This window comes from Myotis yumanensis, unplaced genomic scaffold (assembly GCF_028538775.1).
Source record: "Myotis yumanensis isolate MYYU_CA2020_CCGP unplaced genomic scaffold, mMyoYum1.0.hap1 SCAF_10, whole genome shotgun sequence".
Lineage (NCBI taxonomy): Eukaryota > Metazoa > Chordata > Mammalia > Chiroptera > Vespertilionidae > Myotis > Myotis yumanensis.
The window spans coordinates 25,125,240-25,144,478 of NW_027223761.1; the positions used below are offsets into that span (position 1 = coordinate 25,125,240).

The 19,239-nt window shown below is 42.0% G+C and overlaps 1 protein-coding gene across 4 annotated transcripts in view; it reads right to left on the bottom strand.

Annotated features, from left to right (window-relative positions):
• The window catches only part of ANO3 (anoctamin 3), a 263,819-nt gene continuing 244,580 nt past the window's right edge, over window positions 1–19,239 (bottom strand). For all 4 annotated transcript variants that reach the window (XM_070428141.1, XM_070428139.1, XM_070428138.1 and 1 more), the window contains 6 exons: window positions 15,316–15,449; window positions 14,467–14,619; window positions 13,953–14,100; window positions 9,170–9,250; window positions 8,870–8,975; window positions 1–3,967 (listed from right to left, as the gene is read on the bottom strand). In XM_070428141.1, the coding sequence (XP_070284242.1) occupies window positions 3,785–3,967; window positions 8,870–8,975; window positions 9,170–9,250; window positions 13,953–14,100; window positions 14,467–14,619; window positions 15,316–15,449 (805 nt within the window). In that variant the 3' untranslated portion in view covers window positions 1–3,784. The remainder of the gene's footprint in view (window positions 3,968–8,869; window positions 8,976–9,169; window positions 9,251–13,952; window positions 14,101–14,466; window positions 14,620–15,315; window positions 15,450–19,239) is intronic.

Sequence of the window (19,239 nt, forward strand, 5' to 3'; positions counted from 1 at the left end):
TCAGAAAAAAATATCACATGATAATTTATTGAGTGTGAAAGATTCCTTTTCATTCCATTTTACAATAAATTGTGCTGAGAGTTGTTTTAGGGGAATGTGCAGCACTTGGAAGTTGTACCCCATGCAGTCACTCAACAGCATTTTATCTAAAAGTGCATGCACAGGCTCAGACAATTACAAATGATTTCTGTTACAGTCACAATGATTTTCCACACACAATACTGTGAAAGCACTTGGGCTTTGAACAACTTGTCAAGGTTAACTACATGCACATTTGTAATAATTTGCTTGAAAAGACAACAATTTAGAATATGAAAATATATAAGCAGCATTCATGTAATACAGAATTCCTGAGAAGAGTGTGTGCTATATAAATCTTTGAGAAATAATTTGTATTCATATGAAAACCATGATATAAAATATTTCTCTCAACTAAAGCAGAGTGGTCTATAACTAACATACTGGCAGGGCTGTCAAATTGTCAACCATGATGAAGGCATAGCTAGATTCTTACTACATTGTTTCACAAGAGGAAAATTCCAGATACTTTTTCATTGTTTCTCTAATTTTCTATCATTTTAAAAAAGATCAGAAAAGGCGCTTTCTAAATCAATGCATTATATTTTTATTAAATAATAGAGGCCCAGTGAACAAATTCGTGCACAGGTGGGGTCTGGCTGGCCCCAGGCCTGTCAGTAGTAGGAGATAGCTGGAGGTTGGCTGGCCGTCCCCCCCCATTGGGGCCCGATCAGAGCAGGGCTGGATGGGGTGAGGGGCTGTGGGTGATTGGCCGGCAGACCCCAGCCCCAATTGGGGTTGGGGGTCGATCGGGGGTCAGCAGCCAGGGGAGGGGCTGTGGGAGGTTGGCCAGCCAGCCCACTGCCAATTGGTGAGGGAGAGCTGATAGGGGGTGGAGCTGGCTGTGGGGCGGGGCTATGGGTGGTGGGCTGGACAGCCCCACCCCCAAATGGGTTGGGGGGCCAATCGGAGCCCAGCAGCCTGGGGGAGAGGCCATGGGTGGTTGGCCAGCCAGCCCTGCCCCAATGGAGTGGGGGCACCAATCGGGGGTGGACCTGACTGGGGGGAGGGGCCGCAGGCTGATTGGGGTAGTGGGGGACCATTGGGGACAGGGCTGGCAGGGGGTAGGGGCCACAGGCATTGGCCAGCCAGCCCTGTCCCTGATTGGGGTGGGGGGTCAATCTGGGGTGGGACCGGGTGGGGGGAGGGGCTGCAGGAGGTTGGCCGGCCCCACCCCCTATTAGGGCAGGGGGGGTAATTAGGGGCAGGGCTGCCCATGGAGAGGGGCTGTGGGCTAATCAGGGTGGTGGGGGTTCATCGGGGTGTTGGGGCCCCTTCAGGGGTGGGGCCAGCTGGGGGGAGGGGCTGCAGGAGGTTGGCCGGCCCACCCCCTATTGGAGTGGGGGGGGGGTGATCAGGGGTGGGGCTGACTGGGGGGAGGGGCCTGGGAGGTTGGCCAGTGGCCCCACCTCCCGATCGGGCTGGTTTGCTGGCCACAGTGGGCGTCATAGTGACTGGTTGTTATGGCGTTAGGGCGTTAGGGTTGCTGACTTTTTATATATATAGATACTTTTTTGTTTTTCATATTTTCTCTCTAGCCAATCAACGTGATTTTAAACTTTTATGGTGTTTATATAAAAATAATCCAGAAAGAGAAGAATTCTTAATGGCATGGCTATCAATATTCTATTCTCTACCATAAGATAAATGTCTTTGTCATGTGTCCCTAATTTGGAAAAGACATTTATGTCTTTAAGGGGCATAGAAAGTATTTATTCTCAGGTATGTGTATACATTTAACTAAGAAAAAAGAGCAAATGCAGATCCTATGGCAATAGAGGAGTTTAAAACTCCTGTGTGCAGTTAGTTGCTATGGTAACCAGATGGCAGAAACAGAACATCTGTGGACTCTGGAAGAGTTGTATGTGGCAAAGGGCATGGAGGGACATTTAAAATCCGAGGCACTTCCTCTTGCTCCAAATCAGAAGACAAGTAAGGAAGTGAACGTTTTTGTCAAAAAGCAACCAACCAATATTATCTATCAGCTTTTTCCTAGGAAAGAAGGAAAAGTCATTTTTTTCAGTGTTAGAATTATAGAAATAGTTTCCTAGTAAGAAAAACATTAAAATTTTCTTACTAGAGAAAACCTAGCATATATACAACATAGCTTTATTGCCATTGTGTTTAATTTGGCCTTAATAAATTTTGAAAAATACTGTGCTTTGTTTAATTGGACAAATAATAATAATAACCACCACCACATGTATGTATAAATGTGTATGTATTATTTCTCACCTCATTCCCAGGGAAGCAAAACTGAGATTAGTTTTGACTGATTTGCAAGAAAAAGTATCTTGAATTCTACCATACATTTCCTTAATTCAACTCTTCTCTTTCTTCTCTTCCTGCCCCATAGCTTATACCTTCACCAGACATTCTTTAGTTCAATGTCCCATCCTTCCAACCTCATCCATCTGTGAGCAGTCACACTGACTGATACAGAGTTGACATTGAAAGAGCAACTCCACAACAAAGCAAATTTTTCACAATTTGCCTTTTCTACTAGAGTTTTCAAAAATAAACTAAATCAATCTATCAAAGAAATACTATCCGAAAACTCCCTTCAGTAATGAAAAGAGAGTAAAACTCAAAAATATGTGTGCCAGTTCTACAAATAATATATATTTATATTCATGCATTGTTTTCATTAGCTCATGAGCAAGAGTGAACATTGGTGGGAAAGCATAAGAGTTGCAAAGCATCTGGCTTTAGTTTTCCTGAATAACAAGTCACAATGGTGTACGATGTAACTGGTTTCAGAGCTGCATAAACTAACTCGCATTACATATTGTCAAGGTGCAAAGATACAAGGGAAACCAAAATATTTACAGCATTTCAAATTATTCTGTGAGAGTTGATGTAATAAATCAGAAAGGGAAAAATTAAATATACAATAAAATAACCTTCCATGGTTAAATATGAATTAGTATTATTGTAAATGATATGAGAATAAACATCCATATTTTATAAGTATGTGGCTCTTTTGGCATTTTGTAAAAAAAAAAAAAAATCTAGTGCAATTGGTTATGCCAGTGATACAACAGATTTGAATAGAATGTTATTCTAATGAATAGTATTCTTTTTAGAATCTCAGATTTTTGGTTCGACAACTAAAGCTGATGTGCAACTCCTCAACTGCATAGTCAATGTAGAGCAGCATAAATTTCCTGTGGCACAGATCCATAACCTCAGCAAGAAACAAGGGACATTCTTGTGAACGTGTAAACTGAAGGGACCTGGATTTCTGGCAATAAAGGCAACAACTTCAGTCATTTCTTATTAGTATCTCAACTCAAGCTAAGGTTCCAATGTCAGATTAGCATGTGAGCAAAAACCACACATGCCTGGCTTGTGAGCATTTACATGGAAATCTGTCTCTGGAAACCTCACCATCGCCCTTTTGGATTACGCTATAGCTGATGGAAGGTGGAGGTCTCCAAACACACAATTCCCTGAGGCTTCTTCTGAGAATTAGATCCTGGCTTCCTACAGTGCCCACCTAGTCATTTTTAATGTCCCGAGTCACCTTTTTCTTTTCCCTGGATGTTTGGATATTCTAAATCCAAGAGATGGCTGTGATGCATTTCCAAGTATCATATTAGACACATGTTTTGGCAGGAATGCTTTCCTCCTAGCTCCCACCTAGACTTGGAAGTTGCTATCATTCCCACTGATGGCATTGCCCCCACTTGGCAATAGGTATCTACTAAGGCCATTCATGGTGAACAGGGTGACCACTTTTTCTTCGCTGTTGTTGCAAATGCTCTAGCTCAGCTTCATACATCATTTCTTGGACTAAGTACTTTTCCCGTCGTATTCGGTCATAAAGGTTCTTCGGTACATCTGGAATCAGGTATGCAATGAATGACTTGATTCCAAACACAAGGTGCTGTAAATTTAAGAAGGAAAAGTACACTTTTCAAAGATTCTGAAATGCCAACTATAAATCAGAAAAATCATGAGCAATGCTGCATTTGCCTTACAATCAAGCATCAAAACTCAATATGTATCATCTAGAATATTAATATTTTAAAAATTACATTGGGAATACTACTGTTGCCTTATATCCCATAGGTGTTAGAAGGAAACCAAATTATTTCATCTTTTCACTGCCACGTGTTGATATCACCTTTTAAACATTGAATGAACCTTAAATTCTTTTATGTAAAATCTTTACACACCATGCAATGCTATTATGACATGCATTGTCATACATAGATGAGAAAGATCACATCCAGGGAAAAACCATGTCCCATGGATGATAATCCACAGCCTACACACTGAAAGAATACAGTCTGCCTGCGATGCTGGGATTAGACTCAAACTCTAGCATGTGCATTTTTCAGAGCTTTTACTCTACTAAGTTCTATATCATTATAACAGCTTTAAAATTTTTATGTCCATTGCACAATCATTCTATGATAAAGATATTTTAAAATGTAAATTGACAAAGTATTATATATAAAAATCAGGAGCAAAAATCTAAAGTTAATATGCTGTGGTTAAAAGTACAGATGCTACACCAGCTGGTTTTGCTCAGTGGGTAGAACATCAGCCTATGGACTGAAGGGTCCCAGGTTTGATTCTGGTCAAGGGCACATGCCAGGTTGTGGGCTCGATCCCCAACAGGAATTATGTAGAAGGCACCCTCTTCCTTCCTCTCTCTGAAATCAATCCTATATAATAAAAGCCTAGGTGGTATCACACCCTCCTGCAACATCGTCACAAGATGGCCACCACAAGATGGCTGCCACAAGATGGCCTACAGAGGAGGGCAGTTTGGGGGGACCAGGCCTGTAGGGGAGGGCAGTTGGGGGTGATCAAACAGGCAGAGGAGGGCAGTTGGGGGCAATCGGGCTGGCAGTGGAGGGCAGTTGGGGGCCATCAGGCTGGCAAGGGAGCAGTTAGGCATCAATCAAGCTGGCAGTGGAGTGGTTAGGGGGGCGATCAGGCTGGTAGGCTGGCGAGTGGTTAGGAGACAGCAGTTCGTATTGTGAGAGGGATATCCAACTGCCGGTTTAGGCCCAATCCCTAAACTGGCAGTTGGATATCCCCCAAGGGGTCCCAGATTGGAGAGGGTGCAGGCTGTGTTGAAGGACACTCCCTCCCCCCCCCCCCCCCATGCACTAATTTCACACACCGGGCCTCTAGTAAATATATATTTTTTAAAAAAGAAAAATTTGATTTGGGGTTCAAGTCAAGAACCCTGTAAAAAAAAAAGTACAGATGCTGAATAAGACTCCCTATGTCTGAACCCTACTCTGACACAGCTGTGCAACTTTCTGAAAATCACCTATTCTCTGTGTATCACTTCTAAAGCAGTGATAATAACAGCATCTCTTAAAGGTTTGCATAAGGATTAAGTGAGTATAAGCACTACTTAAATATAACATACTAGAGGCCCAGTGCACAAAATCATGCAAGACCCAGACCCCTTGCACTGCGGGACCCCAGACTCCCTCCCATCGCCACTGAGAGACCCTGGACTCCCTCCTGCTGCTGCTGCGGGACCCAGAGCTCCCTCCCGCTGCCATCGCAGCACTCCAGACTCCTTCCTGTCGCCGCCATGGGATCCCGGACTCCCTCCCGCTGCCATCATGGGACTCCGGACTCCTTCCCACTGCCCCCGCGGGACCCCGGAGTCCTGCCCGCCATGGCCACTGCAGGACCCATCAATGCACCTCCTGGTGAGTCTTGTTTTTGGTCATTACAGTGTTATGGTCTCAGGCCTTTTATCATATAGACTAGAGGTCTGGTGCACAAAATACATGCACTCGGGGGAATCCCTCAGCCTGGCCTGTGCCCTCTCACAGTCTGGGAGCCCTTGGGGGATGTCTAACTGATGGCTTAGGCCTGCTCCCTGCGGGAAGGGGGCCTAAGCCGGCAGTTGGACGTCCTTAGTGCTGCCACAGAGGCAGGAGAGGCTCCCACCACTGCCGCTGTGCTTGCCAGCCGTAAGCCCGGCTTCTGGTTGAGTGGCGCTCTCCCTGTGGGAATGCACTGACCACCAGGGGGCAGCTCCTGCATTGAGCGTCTGCCCCCTTGTGGTCAGCGCGTGTCATAGTGACCGGTTGTTCTGCCGTTCAGTCAATTTGCATATTAGCCTTTTATTATATAGGACTAGAGGCCCAGTGCACAAAAATTTGTGCACTCGGGGGGGTCCCTCATCCCGGCCTGCGCCCATTCACAGTCGAGGACCCCTTGGGGGATGTCCACCTGTCGACTTAGGCCCACTCCCTGGGGAATCAGGCCTAAGCTTGCAGTCAGACATCCTTCTGGCAGCCAGGGAGCCCTCGGGGGATGTCCAACTAAAGGCTTAGGCCCCCAAGGGATTGGGTCTAAACCAGGGGTGGGCAAACTTTTTGACTCAAGGGCCACAATGGGTTCTTAAACTGGACCGGAGGGCCGGAACAAAAGCATGGATGGAGTGTTTATGTGAACTAATATAAATTCAAAGAAAACATCATTACATAAAAGGGTACGGTCTTTTTTTTTTTTTTAGTTTTATTCATTTCAAACGGGCCATAGTTTGCCCACGGCTGGACTAAACCATTAGTTGGACATTCTTAGTGCTGCCACGGAGGTGGGAGAGGCTCCTGCCACCACCACTGCGTAGGCCAGCCATAAGCCAGCTTCTGGCTGAGTGGCACTCCCCATATGGAAGTGCACTGACCACCAGGGGGCAGCTCCTGCATTGAGTGTCTTCCCCCTGGTGGCCAGTGCACATCATAGCAACTGGTCATTCTGCCATTCAGTCAATGTGCATATTAGCCATTTATTATTATTATATAGGATGTCCCTATTTGCCCCCTTTTGCCCTTCTACCCAGATCTTGCCCCCACTTCTCTCTGGCCATCACCATACTGTTGTCTGTGTCCATGGGTTGTGCATATATTTTCTTTGGCTAATCCCTTCTTTAAATTCACTTCTTTAAATTTTTATTTTCAGATAAGTGCTTATAACTGCACTATATTTTCTACTATATCATTTAGAATTAAGATATCTTTTAATTGAACCCTTGTAAATTTTAGCACAATTTAATAAATTATGCTAGAAGCAATTAGGAGATTTTTCATGTAATGCATACACATTTCAATTAATATTTTATTAATTTTTAATTTTTTAATATTTTAATTTGAAATAATCTCATACATGTAAAAAAACTATAAAATACTACAGCATATTATATGTACCCTTCACCCAATTTCTTAGGTGTTAATAATTTAAACATAATCATTATACAACTAACAAAACTTGGAATATATTTTTCTTATAATCTCTTTAATGTTACTTAATCCATTTACTTTGTTTTTGTTAATCTTCACCCAAGGATATTTTTCCAATGAATTTTAGAGAGAGTGAAGGGAAAGGGAGAGACACATTGATTGGTTGCCTCCTGCACATGCTTTGATAGGAACTGGGGATCAAGCCAGGAACTGAAGTACATGCTCTTGACTGGAATCGAACCTTGGACTCTTCAGTCCATGGGCTAATGCTCTATCCACTGAGCAAAACAGCCTGCAGCTTAATTCATTTACTTTTAATCTATATGTGTCTTTATATTTAAAGTGGGTTTTGTTTTTGATTCACCCTCATAATCTGTCTTTTAATTGGTGCATTTATGCCATTGACTTTCAGAGTGCTTACTGATAGAGTTACTACCATATTAGGCGGCTGCTGGGGCTTCTAGGGCGGGCGTGCCTTACCGCCCTGGGACCCGCCAATGGGGTCCCGGGCGGCTGGCCTGCCCTGGATGGCGGCGTGCTGGCTGTTGGCGCTGTCCTGCCCTGTCTTCAGTACGCAAATTAGCCGCCATCTTTGTTGGTGGTTAATTTGCATATCATGCTGTTTAGCCAATGGGAGGCATAGAGAAGGTACAGTCAATTATCATGTTTGTCTATTATTAGATAGGATTATCATTATAAATACATCCTCCTGTTTTCCCATGAAGTAAAGATCATCTTTCAGTTTCTCAGGAAAGAAAAAAATCTAATATTTATAGAGTTATCTCGATCTATGGAAAAGAACTTCTTTTCCTGAAGGACTTTGTGGGAAGGAAGAAATCAAGGCACTTTTAACTGAGTTGCTATATGTGTCCCAGGAAACTGCATTGCACAGTGGGTCATAGTAAGCAGGGTATATTTTCCCATAGAAAAGCAGGTCCCCACTATTCTTTTCTCTCTCTGATTTTGGCCATAGGAAACATACTCATTCAAAATTTGTCCACTGTATTAATCCAGTTGCTGTTTACAACACTGAAAAAAAACAATAATTCTGTAGCTTCTCTAAAATTTCTTCATGGGACTACAATTTAATATTATTTCCTGATTCTGATAATAAAAATATATGCACTTTTTATAAAAGTGTTTTCAGGTATAACTGACTGAATCATGCGATGTCCCTTATACAACTATACAGGACCAACTGTAATTAGAGTTGGTTCTTCAGAAAATAAGTTTTTGATATGAATTATTTTATCAGATGATGAAAACCAACCTTTTCTTTTTAAATTTTGTTGCTAGGAGGCTCAAAACCATGTTTTCAGTTAAACTATGAGTAGCTTATTTTATCCTAGTTTTCTGGTACAAATACCCTCTAACCCAACTTCTTACATTATTGTGCTCTTGCTGTTTTGTGCTTGTTAACAGTGGTTTCATTTTATCTGAGCCTTTCACTAAAACATACTCAACTCCCTTTTCGGAAGTCAGTGAGGAACTTACTTCAAAGAGGCAACTAATATATCAGTTGGAAAAATGTCTACCTATAGTTATTTCACCAGTTTGTGACTAACCTCAAACACGATAATGAAGGCCAACCGAGCAGCGAGGATGTGCCAGTACTGTAAGGTGAACTCATAAGGTTTGGAACTCCAAGGGGGACCTCTGTAGTCTCGGTACCTAAAATCCACAAAAAAAAAAAAAAAAAAAAAAAAAAAAAACACTTTGAAGAACAGAGATCAAAGTGTGGAGGTCCCAAATGTTCTTGGTTTGCCCAAACTCCAAAATGACAGTTTAAATGAGCTCATCAACATGTAGAGGGAAGAGATGGAATAGTGAAAGCAAGAAGAAAACTATGATTTATAAGGCAGTACCTGCAATAACCAGATTTTCCCAGGCCAAGCTCACTCAGGTCAAAGAAGGATAGGCTATTGTTGACATATCCCTTTAAACAACTGGGAGAAAAGGAAAGCATCCGGTGATTCAGAGATTCATAAACTTCTAGTCCAATTTCTTAATTACAAATGACAAGATTTAATAGCTATCATCATTTCTTTCATTCTAATTAGAAATTCCTAGTGTCTCAGCTCTGATTCTATTCCCTAACTTGCATCTATAATAATAAAAGTGTAATATGCTAATTAGACTGGACAGCCAAACAACCATCTGGACACCTTCCAGACAACCTTCTGGACGAAGCTAGGGCTGCCAGGGCTGAGGCAGCTGCCGCAGCTGGGAGGACTGAGCCCCTTGCACGAATTTCCTGCATTAGGCCTCTCGTCCTATATAATAAAATGCTAATATGCAAATCGACCAAATGGCAGAACTGCTGGTTGCTATGCGGTGCACTGACCACCAGGGGACAGACATTCAATGCAGGAGCTGCCCTCTGGTGGTCAGTGCGCTCCCACAGGGGGAGCGCCGCTCAGCCAGAAGCTGGACTCACCCCTGGAGAGAACAGTGGTGGTGGCAGGAGCCTCTCTCGCCTTCATGGCAGTGCTAAGGACCCCTCCGGGGATGTCCCCAGAGAGCAGGCCTAAGCTGGCAGACAGACATACCCCGAGGAACCCCAGACTGTGAGAGGGTGCAGGCTGGGCTGAGCAACACCACCCCCCAAGTGCACAAATGTCGTGTACGAGGCCTCTAGTTACATCTATAATTAATGAGACAGACTAATTTTCCCACCAATAGTTTCTATCTTACACTTTCACTTGGCTTATATTTAGTTAGTGTTTACTATGCACTAGGCATTGTGGTAATTACTTCTTATGTATTAAAACTTTATAAATATGTTTTATAAATATGCATGTAATACTATTTTGTTAATTATAATTAAGTGGCCAATCAATAAATATGTCTACTTGTTATTTATTAACTCATTGAATACATTATTTATTAAAAACCTCATTTTGTTAGAAAAATTCTACATGCTTGGTATTCAACAGTGAACAAACAGGTAAAAAGCCCTATCCTGGCAATTAGATATTAAATTGAGGTCAGGGTTTTTAAATAACCTGAGGATATATATAGTCTTAATCTTCATCACGTAAATTAAAGAACTAAGGTTTACAGAGACTAAATAACTTTATCTAGGTCTGTAATTCTTTAAAAATGTTTGGTCCCAGGTATCCTTTATATTTTTTAAACATAAAATCTCAAAGACCTTTTGTCTTATGGGTATATCTACTGACTAGAGGCCCGGTGCACAAAATTTATGCAATGGGTGAGGCAGGGAACCCTCAGCCCGGCCTGCACCCTCTCACATCCGGGACCCCTTGGGGGATGTCCAACTGCCCATTTAGGCCCAATCGCACAGCGGGATTGTGCCTAAACTGGCAGTTGAACATCACTCTTGCAATCTGGGACCGCTGGCTCCTAATTGCTCACCTGCCTGCTTGCCTAATCACTCCTAACCACTTGCCTGCCTGATCGCCCCTAATCACTCACCTGCCTGCCTGATTGCCCCTAACCACTCACCTGCCTGCCTCCCTGATGGCCCCTAACCACTCACTTGCCAGCCCCTAACCACTCTGCCTGCCTGCCTGATCCCCCCTAACTGCCTCTGCCTCGGCCCCAGCCGCTGCAGCTTCATCCAGAAGGACATCAGGAATGATGTCTGGAATGACATCCAGAAGGTCATTCAGCTGTCCAGTCTAATTAACAATTATGCTTTTATTATTATAGATATTTAACACATTAGAAATTAAAACTGAGAAATTTAGAAATATGTCTCTAATAATTAACTTAAAATAGCTATCAACTCTATTGTAAGTTAATAGAAATAACACATTTTTAAGAAAAAATAGCTATATTTTCAAAGAGGAAAAGTGTGAAAAAAAAAGATAGTTTTACATGTTTGCAAATTTCTTTAATGCCTATCTTAATAGAACAGCTAGACTTTCATATTTGTTTCTGCAGTTAATCTGTTGCAGTATGGTTTGTGAGTTGAAGAGTAAAAAGAGAATCTGTCTTCAAAAATATAAATGTTTGGGAAAAGGAGGACTATTTTAATCATATTTCAAATAATTTTCAACATTTTTCTTTGATATTACACCAACATTCTACATCTGGTCATTTCTTATAATTTAGTTACAGTGTAGAATCTAAACATATCAATAAAGTTTCCATATGTCATTTATATTAAAATCCATAGGTCTATCTTAAACTTTTAATTAATTTCTTACCCATAAATGATATTGTAACATCCAATATGGGTCATTTGGAAAAATTTATTCCCTCAATTATATAGATCTCCCAAATGTTGATATACTCTTACTATAATCTATGAAACATCACAAATATTAATACTACCATTGATTTTTATTAGAAAAAATCTGACTTCTAGGAAGCTTTTAAGATCACAGTGGTAGATAAAAGTTATTTAAAATTCTAATTTTCACTTCAAAGTCTGAACTTTATTAATGGTAACAAATACAGTCAATTATTTTCCTTAAAATGATAAGATCATTTTGTGCATTTTATAAAAGAGTGTCTGCTAAATACCCAAGTCTGAGTAATCATAGTTTGGCTATCCTTATTTCATACTAAAAAAAAAAATTGTTTAGTTTGCAGCTCCAACAAGTACAGGGTGTTTTTCTTTGAGGTGACAATCCCACTTTGATACGTAACAGACGTGCTTTATGCATATTTTGCATTTTGTCATATAGAATATTAAAAAGATATTTATTCCAGATTAGAGATTTGATAAAATTAATGGTTATTATGTTTTCATCAAAGACTTTCTAAAATTTCTCACTGGCACTTTTAAAATGGTGATTATATAGCTGTGAGAAATACAATCATTACCAGTACTCCTTGGTACCACTGCCTTGAGTTAGAAAAATGTATCCCCATTGCTCTTACATCACCAGTGACAATGTTAATATAGTGAGAAAAGGAAGTTATGTCTTAGTATTATTATTAAAATAGTATTGGCCTCATGGAACCTGAAAGAGATCTGCAGAGCCCACATTGAGAACCACTGTCCCAGGGTAACAGTTGTTAGAACCCAGGTTCAAATGCCCATCTATCTTATTCCAAACCTGGAATTTTTAATTATAAGGCACACTGGCGTCACTCCCTTACCTATCCTAGACCTCATAATTTATCATTTCTACTTTTTTTCAGGTCAATATCCTCCTCTTCATTGCCCTTTTATCCTTTGTCACTTTGTCCTGAAAATTTACAATCTGAATGAATTTACTCCAATTTAACTGCTAAGCATAGGTGGGAAAAATTAAACAACAGGCCTTAAGTATATGCAGTTTCAACTTCACATAAGCTCTCCACATCTCTTGAAACTATTCTACATCCTTCGTAACAGTTAAGATGAAGAAAGGATCAGGTGCTATCTACCTGAAAGGCAGGTCCCAAGCAATCACATTTTCTTTTGCCTCTAGGTGGCAGTAAAGACACCAGCAAATGATGCTTCTAAGAGCTGTTAAACATGTTGTCCACACATTTTAAAACCTTAAAATCTGCTTCTAGAGCATTTTGAATTAATAATAAAAAAATAATATTTTTGGTTTTCCACTATTAATAGTACAACCACTTTATATTTATATAGTGCTTTACAGCACATAAAATGTTATCTCAGACATCATTTCTTAATCATAGGTCCAGATTGATGAATAAAAGGTAAAGTTAGAACTTGAACCTAGGGTGTTAGACTTCAAGTTAAAATCCCTTGAAAAGGCTCTGAAATATAAAATAAAATTTCATGCCTTTATTACCTTTCTTTGAAAAACTGAACTATTTATGTTCAGTAAGGCACTACAGGGTTCTGAGAAAACGTCATCAGCAGATATAAGGGCTGATTTTGCGCTAAATCAGGGCTCAGCCTATTGGGGCACATGCCCTGCAACTAGATAAGACACATGCCTCAAACCACCCCTGAAGGCAGAAGAAGAAATAGCTTCTATCACTACTTTGTCTCCTATCACGACTCCCACACCTAAGGCTAATCTCCTCCTAAAACTCAGTCTCTTATTTTCCCCTAATACCTCCATGCAAGGAGGAAAGAACTGAACACCCTATAGCCCCTGAAGCACTGGTTCTAAACTGGCTGACTTTGTCATCCAGGAGACATCTAGCAATGTCTGTTCACATTTTTTTATTGTCACAGCTTGGGGAGCAGGGAGGTTGCTACTGTTAACTACTGGGTTAGGGCCAAGGCTGCTGCTAAACATCCTATGATACACAGGACAGCTCTCTGTAAATTACTTTTGAAAAATCTCTAGTCATAGAGCTGACGGTTCCTTCAGATTCTGTATGTCCCCACCAACTAGCTTTATTCCTTCAGCAATTTCCTGAACCAGAGTGGGCCTCAATTTCCCCATCCACACAGTCAAACATTGCACTGGATGATTTTTAAGGTCTCTTCCAGTTCTAAATTTGATTTCTAAATACACTCTAACACTTTAAAACAATATTTTGATGTGTGATACATTTACAAGTGAAAAACACAGAGATGCTAAAGTTATTTGCTGTGAAAGAGTTGTTCTTTTTATCCCACTTGATTTCATTTAATAAACACATTATAACTGCAATGATCAGAAACATTGCCCTTAATGGTCACAGAACAAAACTTCCCAATAAGTTCCCACTTTAATTGCGAACATAAAATATATTAGAAGGATGCGTAAGTTTCAATCTTACTTTTCACCATATTCAAAATGACCTGCACAGGGGCCATATTTGTATTCATAGACAAAACGTGGGATGTAATCAGATGTGATAGCAATTACAAATGCATTGGTGATCACAGCCAGTATACCAATTCCTTCAAGAATTCCATACCAGATACCTAGTAGGAAAAAGATTAAAGATAGTGAATAAAGTAAAATAAAAATAAAAACCTTTGAAAAGAGTGTTTTATTTATGTTGGAATCAGAGCTCAGTCGATTATTTAATTTCTGGGTATAGTATTTCGCTGCAGATTAAACAACTATTGAATGCTTTGCCACAGAGGGAAGGTAGACTCCCATCTTGAAAGATTTGAAAATTAAAATATCATTAGGAATTGGATCTTGCCTATAATAATGAGGCATGACAGTTGCTTCAAAGCCTAATTAGAACTTACTGAAGTAATACTAATAAACAAAAATCTTCAAGTTCTACATCATTAGGTAAAGTATGAAATATATGTATTCACTATGGGCTTTGCCTTTACCTATGTCAGTTGCTCTGGCCGGCAGAGGCCTCCGCCACTGGGTGACAAATTTGTATGCATCCAGCCTGATTTCAATGATGTTGTTTAACAAAGCCAAAAGAGGGGCCAGAGGAAAAGCTGCAACAAATATGGTGGTAAAACCAAATTGCAGAACTGTAAAAGGAGAACATTAGAAAATTAGTAATGTAGTGTCATTTATTGAATTACTTCATTGTGCAATATTAAGTGATTTATATAAATTGCCCTTAATCTTTTCAATATCTCTACAAGATAAATATGTTTACACCACTTTAGAGTTGGGAAAACTAAACCTCATATGCGTTCAGTAAACTTTCTAAAGGGTAGATAGTTAAAAAATGTTAAAACCTGCATTAAAATTCAGATCTCAGTAGACTGGAAGTCTATGTTCTTTTCACCTTTATACCATGCAGCACGAAGAAGGAGTAAAGACAAAAGAAGCAGAAATCAAAGAGGCCTTGAAAAATGCTTAGCTCTCGAAGGGACCCAAAAGACCTAATCTTGCCCTCTCTCTGTATAGCTGAGAAAACTGAAGGGCAGAAAAAAAGTAAATGCTCCTTTAAACTATGTGCTCAAAAGCTAGGTGATTTACAATGAATCTTCATTTTTGTTAAATATTATGGCTGGCAAATGTTACGAGGACAACATGTGGTAGACTTCCAAGGGCACTACTTTCATATCTTCTCTAGCTCTGTTGAGATAAAGTTGCAGATGTCCTTTAGAATGCTGGGTTAGAAAGGAGAGATGGCTTTCTCTCTTGAACAAAGCCTGCATGAAATAGAAAACTAGTATCAGAAGGTCAAATAGCTCTGCAGAAGGTTCTCTCCTTACCCATTTCTAAGTATTCATCCATTAGTCCGTGAATATTCATGGGCTGCAGATTCCAATCATTTTCCCACTGAGGTATAGAAGCATCTTGTATTCCCCGCCTGATTTTATGTCGTGACCACCAGTTCTGGATCAACCTACACCACAGAGCAGACAAAGGACTTTTGAGCTCTTTTTTAAGTATTTGGTGAGCAATTTATAGTATACTAGAGGCCTGGTGCATGAAATTCTTGCATGGGTGGGGTCCCTAGGCCTGTGGGCAATCAGGGCTGATTAGGGCCAGGCCAATAGGGGCCTGAAGGCCCTGGCTGGGTTGGGAGAGAAGGTGATGGTCGCTGGACTGGGTGTGGAAGGAACAGATGCCAGATGCCAATGCTGCCCTTGGCGACCTGCCACCCCCTTCCCTTGGTGCTGCACTGCCACTGGGTCCTGCTGGCCGGGGGAGGGATAGGAAAAGGGGCTGGGGAGGTTTTGATCCCTAATTTGGAACATGCGGGAGGCAGCCAATCAATGATTCTCTATCATTGATGTTTCTATTTCCCTCTCAAAAATCAATCAAATATATATTTTTAAAATGCAGTATTTTTAGAGGAAGAAAGATAGGGCAAGGGAGCTATGACAGGGGGGCATTTGAGATCTTGCTCACGTTTCAGATAGGATAACATAAGGTGGTCCTCAGGGGGTGACAGGTGAGGAGTGGCAGTGGGTGGAGCAGGGCACTGCAGGCTGAGGAATGGGCTATAACGACTGGGTATGTCTGTGACAGTGATACTGAGCGTGTGTTGGGGCCATCGCTGGGATCATTCATCCCCAAGAGGTTTCGATTCTGGATGGTTGGAGAATCACGGAGATCAGTGGGTCTTTCTTAGCCTACATACAGTGGTTCTCAACCTTCCTAATGCTGCGACCCTTTAATACAGTTCCTCATGTTGTGGTGACCCCCAACCATAAAATGATTTTCGTTGCTACTTCATAACTGTAATTTTGCTACTGTTATAAATCGTAATGTAAATATCTGATATGCAGGATGTATTTAGGCGACCCCTGTGAAAGGGTCACTCGAACCCCAGAGGGGTCGCAACCCACAGGTTGAGAACCGCTGGCCTAGAAGGTGAGGCGGGTGGCAGGAGTGGGCAGCCCTGCTTCGTTACAAATGTTAAACACACAGTGTAACTGCACATGGACGTCAGTCAGCAGCCAAATCAACGCCCAGCCAGCCCTGGTGGCTGTGTCCTGCCACTCTCTGGCTGTGCTGCAGAGCTATTGGCTGGGAAGGCTGAAGTCACACCCCCAAGCGCACATAGTATATGAAGGGGAGGGCAGGAAGCCAGAAGCTGGAAATCAGAGTTGAGGAGGTCCAGCAGCGCTGCCTCTGCCATGGAGATGGAGGGGGAGCAGCTGCCAGTGAGACTGGCTTTAGAGTCTTTAGAGTCAGGGGGCTGTGCTTCCTGCACGTCACCGGTGAGTCCCCGTGAGCCTGTGGTGCACCAGCTGGGCCTGGCGGGGCCTGGGTAGGCCCTTCCCTCCAGGCAGGCTGTGTGGGCTGCTTTTTTTTTTCCAATTTATTTATTTTATTGGAAAGCAAGTTCTGGGCTTGCAGTTCCTGGGTTCCCTGGGCCATAGCATGTGCCTCCAGGCCTCACTGTGTCCCTCTCCTCCTCTTTCTGTGTTGAGCATCTGGCCCCTGGTGGTCAGTGTGCATCATAGTGACTGGTCAACTGGTTGTTCTGGTTATTCCGCCATAATGGTCACTGGGTTTTTATTATATAGATTAGAATCAATTACCCTGAGACTACACTAAACATTCCTGGGAACTGAAGATATTTGTATGGTCTCATCTTTCAAGTTTAGCATGAGAGTCCTCAGCCTTCCAGAACTCTCCTAGATCCTATAAACATCTACATATTTATCTACACTTAGATGCTTCCTGATATTGATTAGACAAACATTTGTTTATATGACTGCTTCCCACAACTCATCTATATAAATACTTAGACTCCTATGTTGCCTGTTGTGGTCGCATCTGAGCCCTTCATTTCTCATAACTCCAAATCTTCTGGGCTATGCTTTCTGAACATGAGTAAAAGCATGTTCCACATAAAAAAAAAAAAAATGAGACCTAGAGAGAGTTTCAAGACATGCAGTTTCCAGTCCCTATCCTTCAATCATTACATGGTGAGTTTTAGCAAGTCACTTCACTTCTCTGAGTTTATAAAGTGAAGGGTTTGGGCATTAGTGATTACGTTCTGTTACTATAGTGAATGATAATTTACAGGCAATTGGTGTGTGTGTCTGAATTCATTTCTCAGATTTGTAAAGAAAGTAACAATACTCTTTCCTAAGCCCAGGGACAGTCTTGAAATTAAATGACTCAGAAATATCTCAATATGTATATATTGTGGACTTTTGGGCAATTAATTATTTTCAATTAGATTAAAATGATCTCCGGGGTGAGCTAACTTTCACAGGACTTGGTAAGCAGTACACAACTCTCAATTTTCATTAATTATGGACCCAGAACTTCAGTTGGAAGAACCAAAGGTAGACCAAAATGTCAGGCAATGCTTCAATATGTTCCCCATGGGGGCTGCCTCTGAGAGCCCATGAAGATAAAAAGGGGGTAGAGGTTAGAATTGAGGCAGGTCTGCTTGCTTCTTTTATTTATTTCAGTTCTGCTTAAGATTTGACTTGAAAAAAGAGAGCTGTGGTTTAAAAGTTTGAAAAACATGCTTTAGTGATTGGTTTACCCCTGTGAGATTTTCTTCAACAATGTCTTTGCCCAACTATTGGACAAACACCAATAATATTTCCCTTGTCATGGTACCGTTGGCACTTGATATGCATAATCCAGGTTGACAGCCGGGCAAGGCCTTGGTAAAAATGTGCTGTTCAAAGTACATGACTTATACAGAAGTCCAGGACAATGAGTACCATAGAATCATTCTTCATACTATAATTACTACACCATCGTGATGGTGCTTGTAAAGAACTCACAGCATGTCAGATCCTGTGCTAGGCAATTAATACCTAATTTCCTTGGGCATTTTTAAATGATATTCCCCAAACCCTATGCTAAAAGGAGATGAGCTAAGGACAGGAAGGGATATGAAGGAAAGACTAGGCTTCCCAATCCTCATCCCCTATTCTCTGTTTAGAAGAGATTCATTTAAATGTGTTATAAAAATCTCTTCACAAAAGGGATGTCACGAATTGACAGTTAATGAGCATTGGGACATCTCAATCTTCATAAATACTTATCTATATACTAGAGGCCTGGTGCACAAAATTCGTGCACGGGGGGGGGGGGTGTCCCTCAGCACAGCCTGCACCCTCTCTAATCTGGGACTCCTCAGGGGATGCCTGACTGCTGGTTTAGGCCCAATCCCTGCAGAATCTGGCCTAAACTGGCAGTCAGACATCCCTCTCGCAATCCAGGACCACTGACTCCTAACCACTCACCTGCCTGCCTGCCTAATGCCCCCAATGGCCTTCCCCTGCTGGCCTGATCACCCCTAAGCTCCTGCCAGCCTGATCTCGCCCCTAACTGCGTCTGCCTTGGCCCCCACCACCATGGCTTTGTCCAGAAGGAAGTCAGACATCTGGAAGATGGCCGGCTGACCTGGTCTAATTAGCATATTGCCCTTTTATTAGTATAGACTAGAGCCCGGTGCACAAAAATTTGTGCACTCGGGGGAGGGGTCCCCAGCCCGGCCTGTGCCCTCTTGCAGTCTGGGGCCCCTCGGGAGATAACGACCTGCTGGCTTAGGCCTGCTCCCAGGTGGCAGAGGGCAGGCCCAATCCCTAGGTGCAGCCCCTGGTCAGGCTCAGAGCAGGGCCGATTGGGGGGTTGGGACACCGCCCCCTGTCACACTCAAGGCAGGGTCGATGGGGAGGTTGCGGCGCCACCCCCTGTCATGCACAGAGCAG